This window comes from Phyllostomus hastatus, unplaced genomic scaffold, assembly GCF_019186645.2.
Source record: "Phyllostomus hastatus isolate PE091 unplaced genomic scaffold, TTU_PhHast_1.1 phas_contig_402, whole genome shotgun sequence".
In the NCBI taxonomy this organism is placed as follows: domain Eukaryota; kingdom Metazoa; phylum Chordata; class Mammalia; order Chiroptera; family Phyllostomidae; genus Phyllostomus; species Phyllostomus hastatus.
The window spans coordinates 3,020,473-3,039,151 of record NW_025333873.1 but is presented as its reverse complement, the minus strand read 5'-3'; the positions used below and the strand labels follow the sequence as shown (position 1 = coordinate 3,039,151).

At 50.4% G+C, this 18,679-nt stretch overlaps 2 protein-coding genes across 4 annotated transcripts in view; both read right to left on the bottom strand.

Annotated features, from left to right (window-relative positions):
* Positions 1-2,095, bottom strand: part of IFT172 (intraflagellar transport 172) — a 32,744-nt gene extending 30,649 nt beyond the window's left edge. For both annotated transcript variants that reach the window (XM_045844581.1, XM_045844582.1), the window contains exon 1: positions 1,975-2,095. In XM_045844581.1, the coding sequence (XP_045700537.1) occupies positions 1,975-2,013 (39 nt within the window). In that variant the 5' untranslated portion in view covers positions 2,014-2,095. The remainder of the gene's footprint in view (positions 1-1,974) is intronic.
* A 1,559-nt stretch (positions 2,096-3,654) lies between these two features.
* On the bottom strand, positions 3,655-7,297 carry FNDC4 (fibronectin type III domain containing 4). 2 transcript variants are annotated; one of them, XM_045844563.1, is made up of 7 exons: positions 6,947-7,297; positions 6,628-6,772; positions 6,425-6,510; positions 5,953-6,157; positions 5,382-5,471; positions 4,936-5,060; positions 3,655-4,771 (listed from the first exon to the last, which is right to left on the bottom strand). In XM_045844563.1, exons 2-7 carry the CDS (start codon positions 6,746-6,748, stop codon positions 4,736-4,738), a joined length of 663 nt encoding a protein of 220 aa, XP_045700519.1. In that variant the 5' UTR covers positions 6,749-6,772; positions 6,947-7,297; the 3' UTR covers positions 3,655-4,735. The 2 variants fall into 2 exon arrangements, with proteins under 2 accessions (XP_045700519.1, XP_045700518.1); XM_045844562.1 differs by having other exon boundaries at positions 3,659-4,771; positions 6,425-6,540.
* Between the last annotated feature and the right edge of the window lie 11,382 nt (positions 7,298-18,679).

Here is an 18,679-nt window from a genome sequence, read left to right as displayed (position 1 = left end):
TTCTAACCCAGTTATCTCCAAAGCCAGAGGTTTCAAAAGAGGCTTTTTTCACCAAAATCCTCAATCCACAGTCAGAAAAATCACATCACCACCAGTATCACTCTCCAACTTTTTAAAAAGGTGCCTATTACTTAAAAATAAAAATATTTTATTTATTTATTTAGAGAGAGGAAGGGAAGCAGAAAGAGAGCGAGAGAAACATTGAAGCCTCTCATCTGCCCCCATCTGGGGATCAGCCCGTGACCCAGGCAAGTGCCCTGACCAGGAATTGAACCTGCTACCTTTAGCCCTGCAGGATGACGCCCAACCAACTAAGCTAACACGGTCGGGCTCATCCTCCACCTCTCATGTCATGTTAGAAGGGCTGAGGGCTCCTCGCCAATCATCGCCAATCATCTTTCTTCATCATTTTTTTGCTCAGCCCTGGGCATTCCACCCTTTCCTGCATCATGATATCATCTTATTTTGAAAGACTGAAGGAAGATTTCACTTCCAATTATTCCATTAGGGAAAAGGAATTTTAAATAGCAGATTCAGGGGGCAGTTGACTGAGCAATGGGCACATCTCTCTTTCCTAATTTCCTTCTATTCTCCTAATGCCACATCCTTTGTTAAGCCTTCCTGATTCCCATAATCAATCAATTCTCCTTTCTCCCCAACATGTACCTCACAGGACTGTCGTGGCGATTAAATGAAGTAGGAAACAGGACAATAGTAGCTAGCCCTGAGCAAGGGCTTACCATTACCATAGACTAGGCGTTTTTCCTTTAATCCCCACCAGAGGATATTTTTACAGATTTTAGAGGGAGAGGAAGGGAGAGAGACACACATCCATGTGAGAGAGAAACAACCATTGGTTACCTCCCACCCGTGCCCCAACCCGGCATCTAACCTGCAACCCAAATATGTCGCCATGACGGGGTTCAAACCTGCAAACTTTTGGAGTACAGGACGATGCTCCAACCAACCAAATGTCCCAGCCCGGTTAGACTAGGCATGTTGATTAGTGTTTGATATGCATTTTCTTGTTTTATCTCCTAGCTGAGGAAGATGCCATTATTATGCATCTTTTACAGGTGGGGATACTGAGGCTCACAGAGGTTTGAGTAATTTGCTCATTTACCTATACAATTTGTAAGTGACAGAACCAAGACTTAATCCATGTGTGTCTGACTTCATAAACCATGATCCTAACTTCTTTACTTATGCTATTAAACATTCAGTTATGACAGGCATTATTATTAGTTTTGCATTATTTTGCATTCTTTGGATTTTGAATGTCCCTCTCTCTTTTCTATCCGTTTTTTTTTTTACACTGTTTTGCAGTTCACAATGTTCTTTTGTGTTATTGTACCTCCTCCAACTCTTCCTACATCCCCTAAGGCTGCGAGTAGGGGCGTTGCTGAGAGAGACTGTGGGACAAGGGCTAAGGCCTGAGGCATCAGGTCATTTAAATATTTAAAGTAGTGGTGGCGCTAGGACTTGAATTCTCGTTTCCTAACTTCCAAGCTCTGCCTTTCTTCAACACGTTTCGGGGCTCCTCCCCCAGTACTCAGCCTCTTCTGCATCGGAGATCTTCACCATCAGGACGAACGGTGCGGTCTTCTGCACTGCCTCTTTGGGGGCTTGCACTTAAAGCACTTATTTAACTCGGTGTAGCCTGCACGCCTTGTTTACCTGCACGCCTCTCCCCCTAGTCCGAGCCGTTTGCAGGCAGGAACAGTAACAACTAGTTCTGGATCCCTTCGAGCCCCTGCACGGGGCCTGGTACCAAACTGATGCTAAATGAAACGCGGTGAAAGCTGCAGGGGTTGGCGGTCAATCTCGCCTACTGAACACTATCGGCGCAGCAGAGTCGCTATATCCTTTAGTTTTCTGCACACAGTAGGCGCTCGGCATTCTTAAGCTTCAGTCCCCCACTTTTCTTGGAACGTTAAGGCGGGCGGGGGAGGGAAAAGGCACGCAACTCCTCACCTGAGGGCTCAGCAGGGTTCTTAGGTGCTTCAACTGCATGACGAACACCTGTCTTTCAGATGCCACCAGACCGCGACAACTCCGGTGGTTACCTGGACAACCCGCCACGCAGCCGCGGCGACGCCGCTGACGCAGATGCGACCAGAGCGCAACACGCGTCGCAAGGTCAACACGTAAGTTCGCCGCGAAGCAAACAGAAGGTGCGCAGGCGCAGTGAGATTTAGGGCGGGACCTGGCCGGGACTTGATGAGTTATCTCTTTGACCAATTACGTCGCTGCTCGAAAACTCAAGCTCTATCCTCGCTCAGCATCTGCTGCAAACCCGGGGACTATGTAATCGCAGTCTTTCTCGTTCTTTGATGTACGTCATCGTGACCGAGTGCATTCTTTTCATCTCAACAGTCCTGAGGGAAAGCAGGGCAGTTGCTATTCTGGACCGTTTACAGTTGACAGAATGGAATCCGAATGAGTTACATATATGACTTGCACGGGATCACAAGGCTAATAAAGAGTGAATGAGTACTCAGTGTGTGTCCGCCAGGTTTACTGTTGCAAAGTGTTGCACGTGCATTATCTCATTTGCGCTCAAAGATGCCTTTTTTAAAGATTTTATATATTTTTTAGAGAGAGGGCAAGGGAGGGAGAGAGGGAAAGAAACATGGATTGGTTGCCTCTTGCATGTGCCCCCACGGGGGGCGGGGGGCGGTCCGCAACCCAGGCAAGTGCCCTAATTGGGAATTGAACCGGCGACCTTTCGCTTTGTGGGATGACACCCAACCAGCTGAGCCAAACCAGTCAAGACTCAAAGCCACCTTTTGAAGGGGATAGCATTATCATTTTACGTAAGAGGAGCCTCAGGGTTGGAGGGGTGGTTATCTCAAGACCCCAGTCAGTTAAGCCTGGAACTGGGATTTAATCCAGAGCTGGCACATTTGAACACCCTTTATATTCCTTCTCAACTCCCACCTCCCTGTCTCCATGCCTCTGTACCCTGCCTGTGACACTCCCGTCCCAAGAAATGATGTGTCCAGCCTGAGAAATGAGTGTTTTGGAACAGGTGACCAGGGACAGGTAAGGTAAGCTGCTTCCAAATTGGGTAATGGTGGGTTAAAGACTGCTGATCAGGTCAGGATACTTTCATGGTTCAGGGTACAGGGCAAATCAGAAATTGGCTCACCTGATCGGTGAAGGTTGTCTTGTGATGCCTGGATGTGGGGCTTGATTAAGTAGGAAAGATACTGACTTGCTGATCTTTGGATTGGGGTCTCTTTCAGCATTATTGGCTTAATTTCTTGTAACATACCAGAGAGATCAAGATTCAGAAAACAAGAGTTATTCCTAAGCCTCCTCTGGAAGGATCTGTAGTTGAGAAGACGTGTGACCCTCCAGGAAGTGGACCATATGCTGTCCAGACAGACTCTGGGTTCTGAAGCCTTGCCCCCACCGTGGCTGCAAATGTTAACTGGCATTTCACTGGCAGCAGCTGCGCTTGGGACTTAGGGAAGAGTAGAGGACAGACCCTATTTTTACAGAAAACAAATAGGCCACAGGGCCCAAATTATAATTCTTTTGACAAGGGCATTTGAACCCTTCAGCTTTATTTCCAGAATCCTTCTCTGGATATAGTGGCAAAGAGTGAGCATAAAATCATTTATGCTTTACAATTATTATTGCCTTTGACTGAATGAACAGAAACAGAGACAAAAGGGAAGGCAAAGGCATGGAGGAATAGGCACAGGAACGCACGGGAGGAGCACATGGCACTGAGGGATCCATTAGTGTAGCTGCTCTTTCATCTGTCCCAAGACACTGTTCAGTCCTTTTCTGAAAATGAGCTCGGGGTGGATGGAGGAGTCAGAAGAATAAATGGCGAGGAGCCGGGCTGCTGATGTGAAGATCAAAAAAGGCTACTGGCCCTCTCATGTGACTAACATTAGTTTCCACTAGTGCAGGAAGAATTTATATCCTCTTCTTTCCTTCTCCCCTTTCTAACCCAACAAAGCAAAAGTAACCAGGGCTCCAGTTTTCTGTACCCCTTTCTAACCTCCTTACACCCATTGCAGGCTGGAGAATCAAAGCAAACACCTTACAGTGAGAGTTTGCTCCTGTCAAGTTGGTGGTGGAATGAGGGGCCCTTGTAGTGAGAGGAGAGAAGGTGTGGAAATGCCTTCAGCATAGTATACAGTATACTGTACAGTCAGCTCCAGTTTGCCCAAAACCTTTATTGGAAAATGTCCAAGGGGTGAGATCACCAGCAGCTGGGGGTGCTGCCAGGTAAGAGGGGGAGCACCTGAGGCTCCATGGAAGACATTGGAGTAGTGCAGTGCAGTGTCTGTCTTTTTTTATTTGCTGGGGGAGGGGGCGTACCCACAAAAACCCCTCACTGAGACCCAGAGGCAAAATGTGGGGGCAGCTGGGGATGCTGAGAGTCCTGATGCAGGTGAAATTGGGGCCCCACTTGGGACCTAATGGGATAGGGTTGAACAAGTGATTCTCCCCTGGACCTGGGGGATGGAAAGACACATCCCATCTGAGAGCCACTCCCCAGGTCCAGGGGCACAGACCCTAGCATACCTACCTTCTAGCCCTGTTCACAGTGGAAAGAGGATGGGTACCAGGCCTGAGAGTGTGGGAGTGTCATTATCTTCTGGGAGACTGTGGGATCCTTCAGTCTTGGGCAGATCACCATCTTAGGCTCTCCCTGACCCCATCCCCATCCCCAGGTTGTTAGGGCATCTCTCTTCTGGTTCTGTGTCTTCACTCATACGTCTATGGTATTGATGGATGGTGACTTTTTCTGTGAATTAAAATGGCTTGAGTCTCTAATTTCAGAAAGAACATAGCCTCTTCCATGCCAAATGTTCATTCTCCCTTTTCCGGCCCCTCCTCGGCCTTCTCCCTTTTCCCTGGCTGCTCCTAGAGGCAAAATCCCCCTTCCCTCCCTCACTGGCCCCACGTTACCTGTCTGGTCCCCACTGGCCTTCCCTGAGGACTGTGCTCTGGCCCCTTGCCCTTTTCCTTGGGGTTGTTGTTGGAGTCATTGTCCTTGATGATATCATACTGACGGCAGAACAGCCCGATTACAGCTGAAACACAACAATGTGATCTGAGCATTGATCCCGACCTCCCCAGGCACATCCTCAAAGGGCAGTGAGACACCCCCAGTTTACAGAGAATCTGAGAAGAAAATCCTTGAGTTCCTGGTGCCCGTGCACCCCAAGCACCACCCTCTTAATCCTTCTCTTCGAGCTCCCCACAGCCTCCTCTCCTCTCCAAACTTCTGCTCATCCATCTCATCTTCCCCCTCCATTTCCCTCACCCCCTTTCTCCCAACAACATTCACCCCCTCCCACCCTCACTGAGGCCGTTCCCTCAATTACTGGTTCCCTGTCCAGCTGCGTACTCACCGGCCCACATCAGCAACACCACCACGATGATGACCACTTCCCCTGTCTGTAACGGTCGCTCTCCATCCAGACCCTCCACTGTGATGTCACCTGAGAAGGAAGGAGACGGACTCTGGGTTGTGCGGAGTAGCTAGAGAGCTGTGTCTCTGCAGACAGTTAAGGATGGAGAGACTGGGGGTGAAAGTCCGGCTAGACCCATCACGTGGTTGCCCCCTGGTAGCCCCTCTCTGGGAAGCTGTTGATGGACAGGTGGTCAGAGGCCAAAACGCCCGGAGGGCTACAGGTCAGGTACTTGCTCACGCAGGCTGCAGCTGCTGAGAACTGAGGTTGGATAAAAGGAAGCTTAAAGAAGCCCTTCCTCCAAACGATTCATTACCAGCGTGTCTATACCCCCGTCGCCTGCCAACCTGCTTTCCTTCCTTTCCTGGCAGTACAAGGAATTAAGTCATCCTTCTATTCATCTAAGCTAGACTGTTGCTTGCTTTGGAGAAGTAAACAAGGGGCTTAAAGTCGAGATAAAAAGCCAGAGAATGCCAAGCTTTAGGGCGTGGGGGAGAGCTGAGACCCTCACCTGGGCTCGAGCTGTTTGAAGGCAGCCGGTCAGAACCCTTGAGTGTTCGAAAGTGCACGCGGGGCCCTGGGGGGCTCTCTCCCCGAAGGCCGATGCTCCTGACCTGCACTGTGTAGTCACTGTCTTCAGCCAGGCCCCAGAGGGCACAGGCGCGAGTGGTGGTGTTCACCTCCCGGATCACACGCTGTCCGGGGCCATTCTGTCGCTGCAGGGAGACAGTGAGAGGGAGGGGGGCAGCCTCAGCCCGGTCTCAGGCCACAGGCTCGCCCCAGGACTCTCGAACACCCGAACATCCGAGCGCCCAGAGGGAGTAAGATGGAAAGGGCAGTGTGAGCCAGGGAACACAAGCTCCCAGATTCTCTCCCCCCTGGGTGGAGGTTGGGGGTGGGGTTGGGGTTGGGGGAGGAGGTTACTGAAGGGATATTCAGAGATCCAAGGACACAAGTTAGGGGAGCAGAAGGGTGATTCATACTTGCTGGGAAATGGAGTAGCCAATGACGATGTTGCCTTCTGGGACGTCCCAGGACACAGTGGCCGAGTTGGCTCTGAGGTGAGTGACTGTCACATTCACAGGAGATGGAGGCCGGTCTGCGAGTGCCAGTACGTCAACAGTTAACAGCTTCCCCCCGCCCGCAGACTGGCTCTGGCTCCCCCAACCCGTCCTCCTTCACTCACCTGCTCGCACGAAGCCCAGGTCACAGCTGACCAGCAGGAGGACCGTGGGGCTTAGGTACGGGGAGAGGGGCGTCAGCGTAGCCATGGTCCCCACCGAGTCCGCTAGGAGGCACTGGGACATCCGCTGGACATCCAGGCGGGGCTCCTGGGGTGGCAGGAGTTGGTGGGGGGACGGTGGTCAAGGACTGTCCAGAACCCACGAGTGGGCAGCAACTCTCCCGGGCTCCCCGCGGCCCACGGCAACCCCAGAACTCCCCTTTCCCCACGCCTGCCCCATCCCTGCATCCCCAGTGCGCGGCTCTGCCCTACCCACACCCACCTCCGCCGGTCCTCGCGGTCGGTCAGGCCTCGGGGGGCTGCTCGGTGCCCAGTGGGCGACCCATCGCCCGAGTTGGTGGTGCTGCCCCTACCCCATCCCGGCGCGGGCCCGGCGAGGCGGGTAGCACGAGGCCGAGCAGCGGGCAGAGGGCGGAGGCGTAGCGGGCGCGGGTTGCGGGGCTGCGGGGCCCCCAGAGCTCGCGACGGCGGCGTAGTCTGTGGGTGAGCGAGGGGCGCTGGGCGAGCCGCGGGCCTGGGTCCCCCGGCGCGGGAGGCTGCGCGGCTGTCTCCTGGGGCCCCTGCGGCGGGATGTGACCGTTCCGGCGAGCCAGCCGCTTCCGTCTGCAGAGCTGGCCCCGCTCGCTCCGCCGCAGCCCGGCCAGGACGTGCGGGTCCCCGCCCCGCCCCTCCCCGTCCCTCCCCATTGGGGTTCCTGCCGCCGTCATCCCCCGCCCCCTCCTGCCCTCACCCCTTTCTCTCAGGGTTCCTCCCACGACCCTCGCAGGAGTGGCTCCCCCGCGCGCCCCCATTCCTTCAGCTATCTCCTCCCCGGCTGCGTCCCACGAGCCTGCGGGGGCGACGGCAGAGGCACGCGTGCGAGGGTCTCCGGCCCGGCCGCCCCACCCCTCCCCGATGGACTAGCCGGTTGGGAGGGGGGATTCCCCCTCCAGCGCGGAGGGCACAGTGGTCGAGGTCATTGTTTTAACAATCTCCTACTTGTAGACTGCGTCAGCTTTTAGGTCTTTTCCCCATTCATAATGTGATATTTATTCCCTTCATTCTCTCATTCATTCTTTTATTTATTAAGGGACTATTTATCGAGGGTCGCCTATGTGCCTGAGATACAATGATTACTAAGAGGACTGAGTTTGTAGGGGGAGATTTAGCCAGCAATGACTTGAGGTATCTTGTCTTCCCTTTTCAACTTACTGGGTGGCCTTGGGAAGTCGATTAATCTACGTCTCAGGTTTCCCACCTGTAAACCGGAGTCCAAAATGTCGCAGGACTGTTGTGACAACAGATCAAATGAGACAAGGTTGGGGAAGGGTCTTTACGAATCTTACCACACTGCGTGAACGAGAGATTCTCAATTTGCACCGATCTGTTAGTTACTTTATTCATTCAATAAACATCTAATAAATCCTCAGTGTTTTCCTGCTTTGGCTGAGCGTGGGGTCTGGAGTCGGAACCCGGGTGTCAGTGCCAATTCTGTCAGTGTGACCTTCGGCCACCAACGACTTCTGAGCCCCCATTCCGTGGCCTGAGAAAGGAGGTGGTAGTGCTGTCCTCTTAGCGTTAATCTAGCGGGTGAACTGCTGTATGGGAAAAGTGCATTGCTCAATGTAAGTTGAAGTTGGATAACATATTTAGGGCAGACACTTTGTTGTCTAATCTTCATTGCAGTGTTTCTATTTCTGTGGTGCTTCCCCCGTGATATCCAGTTCAGTGTGCTCGCCCCCGGGGCTCTGAAGCCTCTGTTGTCTTCCTTCTGAGCGGAGAGTGATGTGGGGCAAGTGGGGCACAGACAACTGGGCCGCTGTGTGCGTTGAGCCTGTGATCAAACCACGGCCTTGGGCCCTCTGACCTCTGTTGACCCTGAGGACCCGGGTCTTCGGCCCCCTGATACATTCCTGGTCCCAGAGCATCTTCCCAGGATTCTCGCTGCCCTGGGACTGGGTCTGGGTATGATCCTGCACTTCTAGGCTCCAGGCCATCAAGAAAGAAGCTATTGTACGAAAGGGCAAGCGTAATGAACCTCGGGTCTTCCTCTTCAGGGACAAAGCAGGGGCTGGAGAGTCTAGGCACACATAAAGAGGGGCTCCAGAAGCTCCCCTGGGGTTACTTGCTGCCTAGAGATCAGGAGAGGGTACAGGCAGCAGGCTCAGAGGGGCCGAGGTACTTGGGTTAATCATCACTGCAGCACAGATAAGGCCCTGACAGCTGGAAGTAGAAGTACTGTGACAGAAAGGTTTGCGTGGCTGACAAGGCAGTCAGGGTACTGTGTCCACTGTGTGGGACCGTGCTGGGCACAAAACAGTTTTAACATGTGATTGAGCCCTGGAACCTGGCAAATGGGAGGTGAGACCTTTCTTCATGTTGGCCTTCTGCACCGATTCCTAGAATCACTTCTCACCTGGACTTCCTTCCACCTCGGGTTTCTGCTCATCCCCTCCTCCTTTCCATCTTCCTTCCAGATCCTCTTTTATTAATAGGCCCAGAGTACCAAGTGCAGGGTAAGTCTGTGTGCGTGTGTGTCTGTGTGTGAGTGTGTACACACACCTTGGAGATAAAAACTGAGGATAACCACAGTAGCTTACCCAAATATACCCAGCTGATAGATAATTGAAAGATAACACTGATTTTATTTATTTATTTACTTATTATTTGCTTAGTTATTTACAGTTCAAGAACAAAGCTGCTTTCAGTCTTTTCTGGAACAAGTAAGGGTTTGAATACATAGCTAAGCCAGCATTTGGAGCAAGACTGAAATTTCTTTCTCGAGTCCAGCATCCCCTTTACTATACCACACTGCCTATGCTCTGTCCACTTTTGTGATAAGAGGACGGTTAAGGAGTCTCCCCAATTTTTCTTCTGTTCCCAACAAAGAAAAGAGTCTGCTTCCCCTAACCAGAGCTGGGCCCCGGTGACCTGGGCCTTCTCCTTCTTTGGGAGCTTGAGGTGGGGCGGTGGTCCTGAGTGGAGAAGGCCCATCTGGCATTCCTCGTGTCGAGGAGTGCTCTAATCCCTGGATCTCAGGCTGACCTTTGGGACCATAAAGGTCCTCACAGCTAAACACCTCGGTGGACCCCTCCAGTCCTCTCTCCTCTTCCAGAAGATACATCTCACCATGGAGTCCCTTTTCTTCTGAGCTCATCTGAGCCCCACCAGTCTATTGCCAACATCTCTATACCCCATGCTCCCCCAGTGGGCCATCTCCAAGTGGCAACTTTAAGTGCCAGCTCCCAAGCAGTGCTGGCTTAAGCACTGGCCCCAGAGAGTCATTACATAGCCTCTGACCTCTAGGTGTTAAAAGTCCAAGATAGTTGATAATATCATTACCGCTCCACATCCTCTCCCCCTTGACAGGTCGCCTCTAACCTGCTGATAAAAGGTCTAGTACTGAAATCCCTTTACACCTACCTCATGTAGGAGGTGACGGGTTAGCCAAGTTGGCCTATGAATATTTTGTTTGGCAGGGAGAGTGTTTTTTTAGACATTGAATTTGAATGCTTTTAGATGGAGATTGTATCCAGTTTGCTTTGTTCCTACAATCCCTCATTGCCTTCCACTTGGCCCACTTCACCTGCCTATATTTCCTGACTGGCCTTTGTGGGTAGCTGAGCTTTTCAACCCTACAGTGTCTGTCATGGTGTCCAACAAATGGTAGGTGCTCATTCAATGGTAATTTTCTCTTCATCCCCTTCTCTCACAGCAGCCTGCCCTAAACCATAGGCTTTTGCTTTGCAACTAGTGTTACTGACCTTGAGTCTATCCTCTAGGTGGCCTCTAGGGAGGGGACAGAAGATAGTGCCCTGAATGGGACTGAGGAACTGAAGAATGTCTGTGTTTTGCACCAACACATGCCCACAGACCTCTGTCTGTTCCTTCTCATGGGGCCATGAAATCCCCAACATCCAGCAAAAGGCCCTTCCCTCCCTGGTCCTGGGCCTGACATCCCCACGTAATAGGTATGTACCCTGGGCTCTTCCTGGTGGCATTACCTCACCCACCCTGCTCTCCTAGGTGGAAGCTGGGAAGAAGAGGGTGTCACTGCCACTTCAGTGGGACTCTGTGAGTGTGAACATGGGCTGGGTGGGTCAATTTTACTGGGCAGGGGGTGGAAATAGAACAGCATGAAAGATAGATTGGCAAGGTAGGTTCTAGAAAACAGAAGGGGTTTGCACAAGGAATTTTGATTTTAGTCTCACTAATTAGGATCCACTTGAATGAATGTGGGATGAGGGGGAAGGGATCACATCTCAGAATAACTGTGAATCAGTCCGTTCAACAACCAGGATAGATGGACTAGCCCAGGTTTCTGCAGACTATGCTGGCAGGTCAGTCCAGCTGCTGCCTGTTTTTATAAACAAAGTTTTATTGGAACACAGCCATTTGTGTTTATGTATTGTCTATGGTCATTTTCACGTTACAGTGATAGGGTTGAGTGGCTGGACAGAGATCATAGGGCCCCTAAAGCCTAAAACAGTTACTCTCTGGCTCTTTATAGAAGTTGACCCCTGGACTAGTCCCTTGCTCCTGAAAGTGCGGCAGCAACCTCAGTATCACCTGGGACTCATTAGAAACACAGACTCTCAGCTCCACTGCAGACCCACTGAGTCTGAGTCTGCGTTTCAGCACGATTCCTGGGCAACTTGTTTGAGAAGCACTGGGCTGGATGACCCCGGGTTTCCTCCCAGCTCCCTGACTCTAAGAACTCCCAGAGCAGAAACTAGATCCAAGCAGTGCTGGATGTGGAGGGAGGTGCATGAGGAGATCAGGACACTGACCTCAAGGAGCTTGCAATAATTTAGTTCAGTAGTTTTCAAACTTCATTGCGCAGAAGCCTCCATGGCAGCGGGGGGGGCGGGGGGGGATGGGACTTGTTTACAATGTTGGTCTGTGGGCTCCCCGCCTCTTCAGATTTGGATCTGGTAGATCTTAACTGGGGCTGGGAACCTGCATCTATAACAGGCATTCTGGGAGATTCTGATGCAGATGGACCTTGGGAAACACTGGAGTAACCCCCACTCATCATGCCCTCCTCTCTCTCCCCCGCCATCAGGCCCCTTCTGTGGCAGGCCAGATGGACTACGGCGCGGATAACCCAGCCATCTTTTTGCCAGTCCTGGTTGGTCTCAACCCAGTGAGCATGGTCAGGTGAGCCTTTGGTAATGGAAGGTGGGGACTGGCCAGACTCCTGGGGGACACTGGGAGGGAACTTGTCAAAATATAGAGTACAGTCTCAAAGAAGAGGGCTGGGTAAATATGGTTTTGTTCACCAAATCTCAGGATTTTAAAGTAAAGATGGGGTCCCTCAGCTTATGAGTTTCTTTTATTTTGTTGGATGGTTTCATTATTCTCTTGTTTGAGGAAGGTCGAAGGCAGTTTACAGAGGGTACATAGAATACGAGAAAGCACACATTCGAACCAGGGATTGAAGAGGCAGGGACAAAAAAGCGGGTCCTGAAAATGCACACCACGAAGATCCGGACTTGCGTGTGACGCGGGCCCTGAGCATCTTTCCACAGAAAGCGTCATGAGTGCTGAGTGGCCTCCTGTCCTTTGCCAAGCTGCCTAATTTCAGTGCTCATTCCCCATCATTCCGGGCCCCCTGGTCCCCTCCGGTTATTCAAACCTCCCACCGTGTCCCCCTTTCCTGCGAGTCCTGTCTGTGCCTCCAGATCACCTCTCTGTTAGCCTCTCTCTGAATGGCCACTTTGATCCCAGAGAAGGTCAGCATGTTAAACAATAGTGCTTGGTGTGGTTCTGTGGATGATCTGCCCTTTAAAAAAAAAAATGAGAAAGTAGATTCTAGCCCTCTGGGCGGGAGCTCAGATGTTGTAGGTTTGGGGTAAGGCCCTGAAAAATCTATTTTCTGACAGCAACCCTGGAGATTCTGATGTACAGCCAGGCTCAGGGAACTCTGCTAAACACACCCTTGGGGTGGGCCGCTTCGTGAAGCCGAGGACTTCCTGTCACTGGGGGCCTTCCGGAGAAGGCTCGGTGAGCTCTCAGGGGCAGCCTTGTGTATTTAGTGGTGGTCTTGGGGGCAGGGACGGGCGGGGTTCTTTCTGCAGTACTTTTTTTTCAGTCCCCGGATGCCCAGCTTGTGGTGTAATTCATGTGAAAGTGTGAGTGCGTCTGAGGCGCTCTTCACCCTGAGCCTTTCAATGGAGGCCTCCCCTTCACCAAAAATACATCTGCTGCAGTGGATGCTAATTTCAGGCACCGTGACTAAGTGAAATGAAGGATTCCAAATAATGTAGGCATGGAGATCTTCCAGTTGTTCCTTAAATCAGTGGCTTCCAAACTTGGCTGATCTTCAGAGTCGTCTGGGAAGCACTTTAAAAATACAGATTTTGGTTGGAAGGGGGGTGGGGGTGGGATTCTACTCCAGAACTACTAAAGCTGGGCCCAGAAATGGGTAGTTTCGTTTTTTTTTTGTTTGTTTGTTTTTTTAAAAACAAACTCCCTAGGTGATTTTGATGACAAGCCAAGTTTGGAAATCTTAGTTTTAAACCACACAACAGACACCATCTCCTCTCTCTGCTCAGCTCTCTTGTCTTACCTTCTAGGGAGTTTCAGAAGTACTTGGAGGACAAATGATAGGAAAGCACTTTACACAGTGAGTATGTAATACGTGAAATTTGTTTGCCCTAGAATGCAGAATGTGTGTGTGTGTGTGTGTGTGTGTGTGTGTGTGTGTGTGTATAAATAAAATAGTTCAGGGAAGGATAGAAATTGCAGGGATAGAATGATGAAGGAAAGTAGTTAGGGACTCCAGGTACAGAGGGAACTCTGAGGTCCTGACACAGTGGGCAATTCACAAAGTATCCCTGGGCAAAGCTAGTAGGTGGTCAACTAAAGAAGAACCCCATTCTTTGAGACCCCTGGTTGTGCCGAGGTGGATAACAAGCCTGTTGCTCTCTTGTCTTATTATCACATTGTTTTGTTCTTGATTAATTTATTCAAGGAATAGCTGTCAGCTGCTGGGTGCTTCTTAGTTTGGTTCCTTCAGTAGAACTGTTATGCCTCCTTCAGGTCGTGAGTGGTTTACTATTAGGGGAAATTTTCAAAATCTATTTCCAGGAATAGGAAGGGCTTCTGATGGACCCCAAGACTGAAAATAAGGTGGCAACTTGGACATTTGAATGGCAGACCTTCCCTTGGGGACCACAGAGCACATGGCTAGTGTGGCCATGGCAGGGAGATGAGGGTAAGAACCAGGATAAATAAAGTTCTGGTCTCGGGCTGGAACTTTAAACATGAGTGTTGGCTTTGCTCTGGGATTAAGTTGTTGAATGTTTTTTTTTTCAGATTTTATTTATTTTTGGAGAGGGAAGGGAGGGAGATAGAGAGAGAGAGAGAAACATCAATGTGCGGTTGCTGGGGGCCATGGCCTGCAACCCAGGTATGTACCCTGGCTGGGAATCGAAGCTGGGACACTTTGGTTCGCAGCCCCCGGCTCAATACACTGAGCTATGCCAGCCAGGGCAAGTTGTTGAATGTTTTATCAGCCCTGTCTTTGGGGTTCAGGGACCCAGTGCCCCTAGAGGCTCCAAATCTCTCTGGGAAGTTGTTGACCTCTGACCTGAATCCCAATGTGGTCTTTGACCCTGAATCTCATCTGAGGCCCTTCTTTTAGCTCCTCACAGACCATCCCCTACTCTGTCTTTTTTTGGGCCCAGAAGTGACTCCGCTGAGGACTAGAATTCAACATTCGAACAAATAACAGAGCAGATGCAGAACCTGCAAGACACACAAGAAGCTTTAGTCCTGCTATTGGTGCGGGATCTTCCCCACCTCTGTCCCCTCTCCCCGCTCAGGATTGCCGGCCTTTTCACAAGGGCCTCTGGTTTTAGGTTCTGTTACCTCTTGTCTGAATTCCTGCCATTGTGTGTCAACTAAAATGCCATAAATCAAACCCTATTTTCTCATTTCCTTCTTCACCTTACAGTGTGTTATTTCCTTCCTGACCCTGTCTCTTAAATCAGGAATCATCAAACACCTAAATGGTCTAGGGCAGTTTCTGTTTAGAGGAACTTTGCGCATCTGTGTGTAGACAGTATTAACTAGAATGGGGGATTGCCCTTTGTCTTGCTCATACCTTTAAATGTAATGTACGGACTTAAAAAAATTGGGATGCAGTTTCACTCTTCTGCCTTTCTAATTCTCTCCCAAAATCGAGGTGGACCTTCTAAGCCTCCAGTGCTCCTGTTCCTCTTTTCCCTGGACTGTGGATGCATCTCACGAACGTCATCTCCCCTTCCTCTGACTTTACAAAGGCCTCAGCCAAGTCCTGCCCATTCTCCTCTGTGCCCGTGACAGGCACACCTGTGACATCCTCCTTGATCTTGCTTTTGTGAGATAGGAAGGCAGGAATTCCGCACGATGCACAAGTACCGTATCTTCCATCTCCCAAATGCTCATTGCTTCTCCTGTCTGCAATTGCTTACTTTTAATCTCCTTTCCTTAGACACTGCCTTTATCATTCCTTTTGCTGTAATCGCGTTATCTGTTTGGTGTGTCAGTAACACATCAGTACTGTTACAATGGCTGCTTCATTGGTCTGCTGAGGGAACAAGACTGTGGTGTTCAGGGTGACGGACTGCTATTACACAGTGGGGGATGGGTGGAGAAAAAGTTCTCAGGCTGGGGCCTGGGGTGGGGAGCAGTCCTCTCTGAAAAACCCTTATCCCCAGCTAACAGGAGACCCAGTCGTTGGGGGCTCCCCCTTGGAGGCCCGTATAAATGACCAGAGGCCTTTTCCTCTCTCTACCCCTTCTCTTAGTTAAGCTCTCAACCCTGCCCTTTTTCTGACAGCACGCTGGAGGCCACTGGTGTTACCAAATGCATGCCCAGTGGCCACCACCCAGAGTGTGTGTCCAGTGGTCACTAATTAGTGAACTCCATGGTCCTCCTTTCCCTCCCAGTTTGCCTGTCACCACCTCCTCAGCCCAAGGGCCTCAGGGGCTCCTCCTGGGTGAAAGGTGGAAGCAGCCCCCAGATCCTGCTGGAAACCCTGCTCCTGGCAGCCCACGGACTGAGGACCAGGGCACTGCAGCATCTCAGAGGTGAAAAGGATCTCTACAACAGAGAGATCAGAGTTCTGCAGTGGGTGGGATGGTGTAGGTGGGGGAGTGGCAAGTCCAAATTTAGAGTCTGGCTGGTGGCAGCAAGATGGATGCCCTGCCACTCCTCCTGGGGAAGGAGCCAGCACAGGGATGCTGCTGTGCCTACCAGGTGGTCACAGAGTCTGTGGCTGTGTGCCCAGTGGACCCTGGATTCCTTGGGTCCAGACCTAATCCCTGGGCCACCTTGCACATCAAAGGTAACCTAGCTTTGAGAGTCTTTGGTTTGGGGGTGGCCCCGGTTGTACAGAGGAGAGCTCATTCCACCGTGGGCCTGCTTCCTTTACCAGGTGTCCAGCCCAGCTTCCAGACTGCTCCCTCACCTCCCCTCAGCTTCCTGATCCCCCCTTCTCCCGACACGCTCGTGATGTCCTGTCTGTTTTTCTGCTCTTTGGTTTTCTGCCCGCCAAAGCCCTTTCCACTTCTCCTGAACACAGTCGGGCTCTTCTCACTGCACCTTCACTGGGGGCCGGCAGAACTTAGCTTTAAAGGAATTGCACCTTTCTTGGAGAGGGAAATACCCCCTCCCCCAGGCTTTCTGAGGGGGCACAGGGCTGCCCTGTATGCTTTCTCCTAGTTGCGTTCTGGAAATCCTGCAGACATCTGAGAGGGCTCACCAGGTGACCTACCGTCAAAGCCCCAAGGTGGCTGCCGGGTGAAGCAAGTGAGCACCAGGTGTGTGGAAACGTGTTTGGAGGGGGAGAGGGGCCTGGATGGTGAATATCCTGAGAGCAGGGGAGACTCTTCAAGACATGTTAACGCGGTGAGGACGACGGGTCTGCAGGTTGGAGAGGCACAGTAGGCTTCTTGTTAGCTGGAGCTAACCTCTCCCTGTCTATTTTCTACCTACCGTCCATGCTACTTATTCTCTGTACCTTTTCCCCCTCTCTCCCCCTCCCACTCCTCTGTTGCTAACCCTCCATGTGATCTCCATTTCTGTGGTTCTGTTCCTGTTCTAGTTGTTTGCTTAGTTTGTTTTTGTTTTTGTTTTAGGTGTGGTTGTTAATAATTGTGAGTTTGCTGTCATTTTACTGTACATGTTTTATATCTTCTTTTTCTTAGATAAGTCCCTTTAACATTTCATATAATAAAGGCTTGGTGATGATGAACTCCTTTAACTTGACCTTATCTGGGAAGCACTTTTTCTGCCCTTCCATTCTAAATGATAGCTTTGCTGGATATAGCAATCTTGGATGTAGGTCCTTGCCTTTCATGACTTGGAATACTTCTTTCTAGTCCCCTCTTGCCTGCAAGGTCTCTTTTGAGAAATCAGCTGACAGTCTGATGGGAACTCCTTTGTAGGTAAGGAGTTCTCTTGCTGCTTTTAAGATTTTCTCCTTATTTTTAATCCTGGTTAATGTAATTATGATATGCCTTGGTGTGGTCCTCCTTGAATCCAACTTCTTTGGGACTCTGAGCTTCCTGGACTTCCTGGAAGTCTATTTCCTTTGCCAGATTGGGGAAGTTCTCCTTCATTATTTATTCAGATAAGTTTTCAATTTGTTGCTCTTCCTCTTCCTCTTCTGGTACCCCTATGATTTGGATGTTGGAACGTTTTAAGATGTCCTGGAGGTTCCTAAGCCTCTCATTTTTTTTTTTGAATTCTTGTTTCTTCATTCTTCAATGTTTCTTTCTTCCTTCTGGTTCACACTGTTGATTAGAGTCCCAGTTTCCTTCTCATCACTATTTGTTCCTTGTACATTTTCCTTTATTTCACTTAGCATTGCCTTCATTTTTTCATCTAATTTGTGACCAAATTAAACCAATCCTATGAGCATCATGATTACTAGTGTTTTGAACTGTGCATCTGATAGGTTGGCTATCTCTTTGTTGCTTAGTTGTATTTTTTCCTGGAGCCTTGATTTGTTCTTTCATTTGGGCCATTTTTTTTTTTTTTTTGTCTTGGCGCACCTCTTGCGTATGAGGGGTGGAGCCTTAGGTGTTCCTCAGGGCGGGCAACCCACGTGGCTGCATTGTGATGCTGTATGTAGGGGAGGGGTCTGAGAGGGAACAATGGTGCTTGCTCCACTCTCTGCCAGTTTTCAGTCACTTCCACCAGTACCCACGAGCAAATTGGGCTTTTCTGGTGCTGATTCCCAGGTGGATGGGTTTGTGTATGTTCTAGGACCCCGTGGGTCTCTCCAGTGAACTCTCCTGTGAGGCTGGGAGTTTTTCCTGCTGCCTCAACCCCCACAGGTGCTTTCAGTCAGAGGTTTGAGGCTTTATTTTCCTGGCACTGGAAGCCTGGGTTGCATGGTCTGTCTTGCTTCGCAGTTGTTCATCCTGGTTTATCTGCACATGAATGTGGGACTGCCTGGTCCACAATCCACTGCCTTGCCACGAGTCCTCTCTGCCTGGCTGCCCGTCTCCGCCCCTCCTACTGGTCAGGATGAATATTTCTTCTTTAGCTCCTTGGTTGTCCGACTTCCATACAGTTCGATTTTCTGTCAGTTCTGGTTGATTTTTTTTTAATTTGTTGTTGTCTTTCTTTTGGTTGTACGAGGAGGCACATTGTGTCTACCTATGCCTCCATCTTGGCCAGAAGTCTCTATTCATATATTTTTAGGGAGAGGGGTGATGGGGGAGAAGGAGAGGGAACATTGATATGTGAGAGAAACATTGATTGGCTGCTTCACTCAGGCCCCCAACCAGGGACCAGGCCTGCAGCCCAGGCACGTGCCCTGACTGGGAACCAAACCAGTGGCCTGTCTTTGGGTCAGAGCTCAGTCCACTCTGCCACACAAGGCAAGGCAAGGGGGTATTTTTAAAACTCATTTGTAAGAATGAGTATATATAGCAAGAACAGTAGCCTTTTTATACTGTTCCCTATTTTCCCAGTTTATTATTATTTTTTATTTTGTTTTTGTTGATGTTTTCTATGT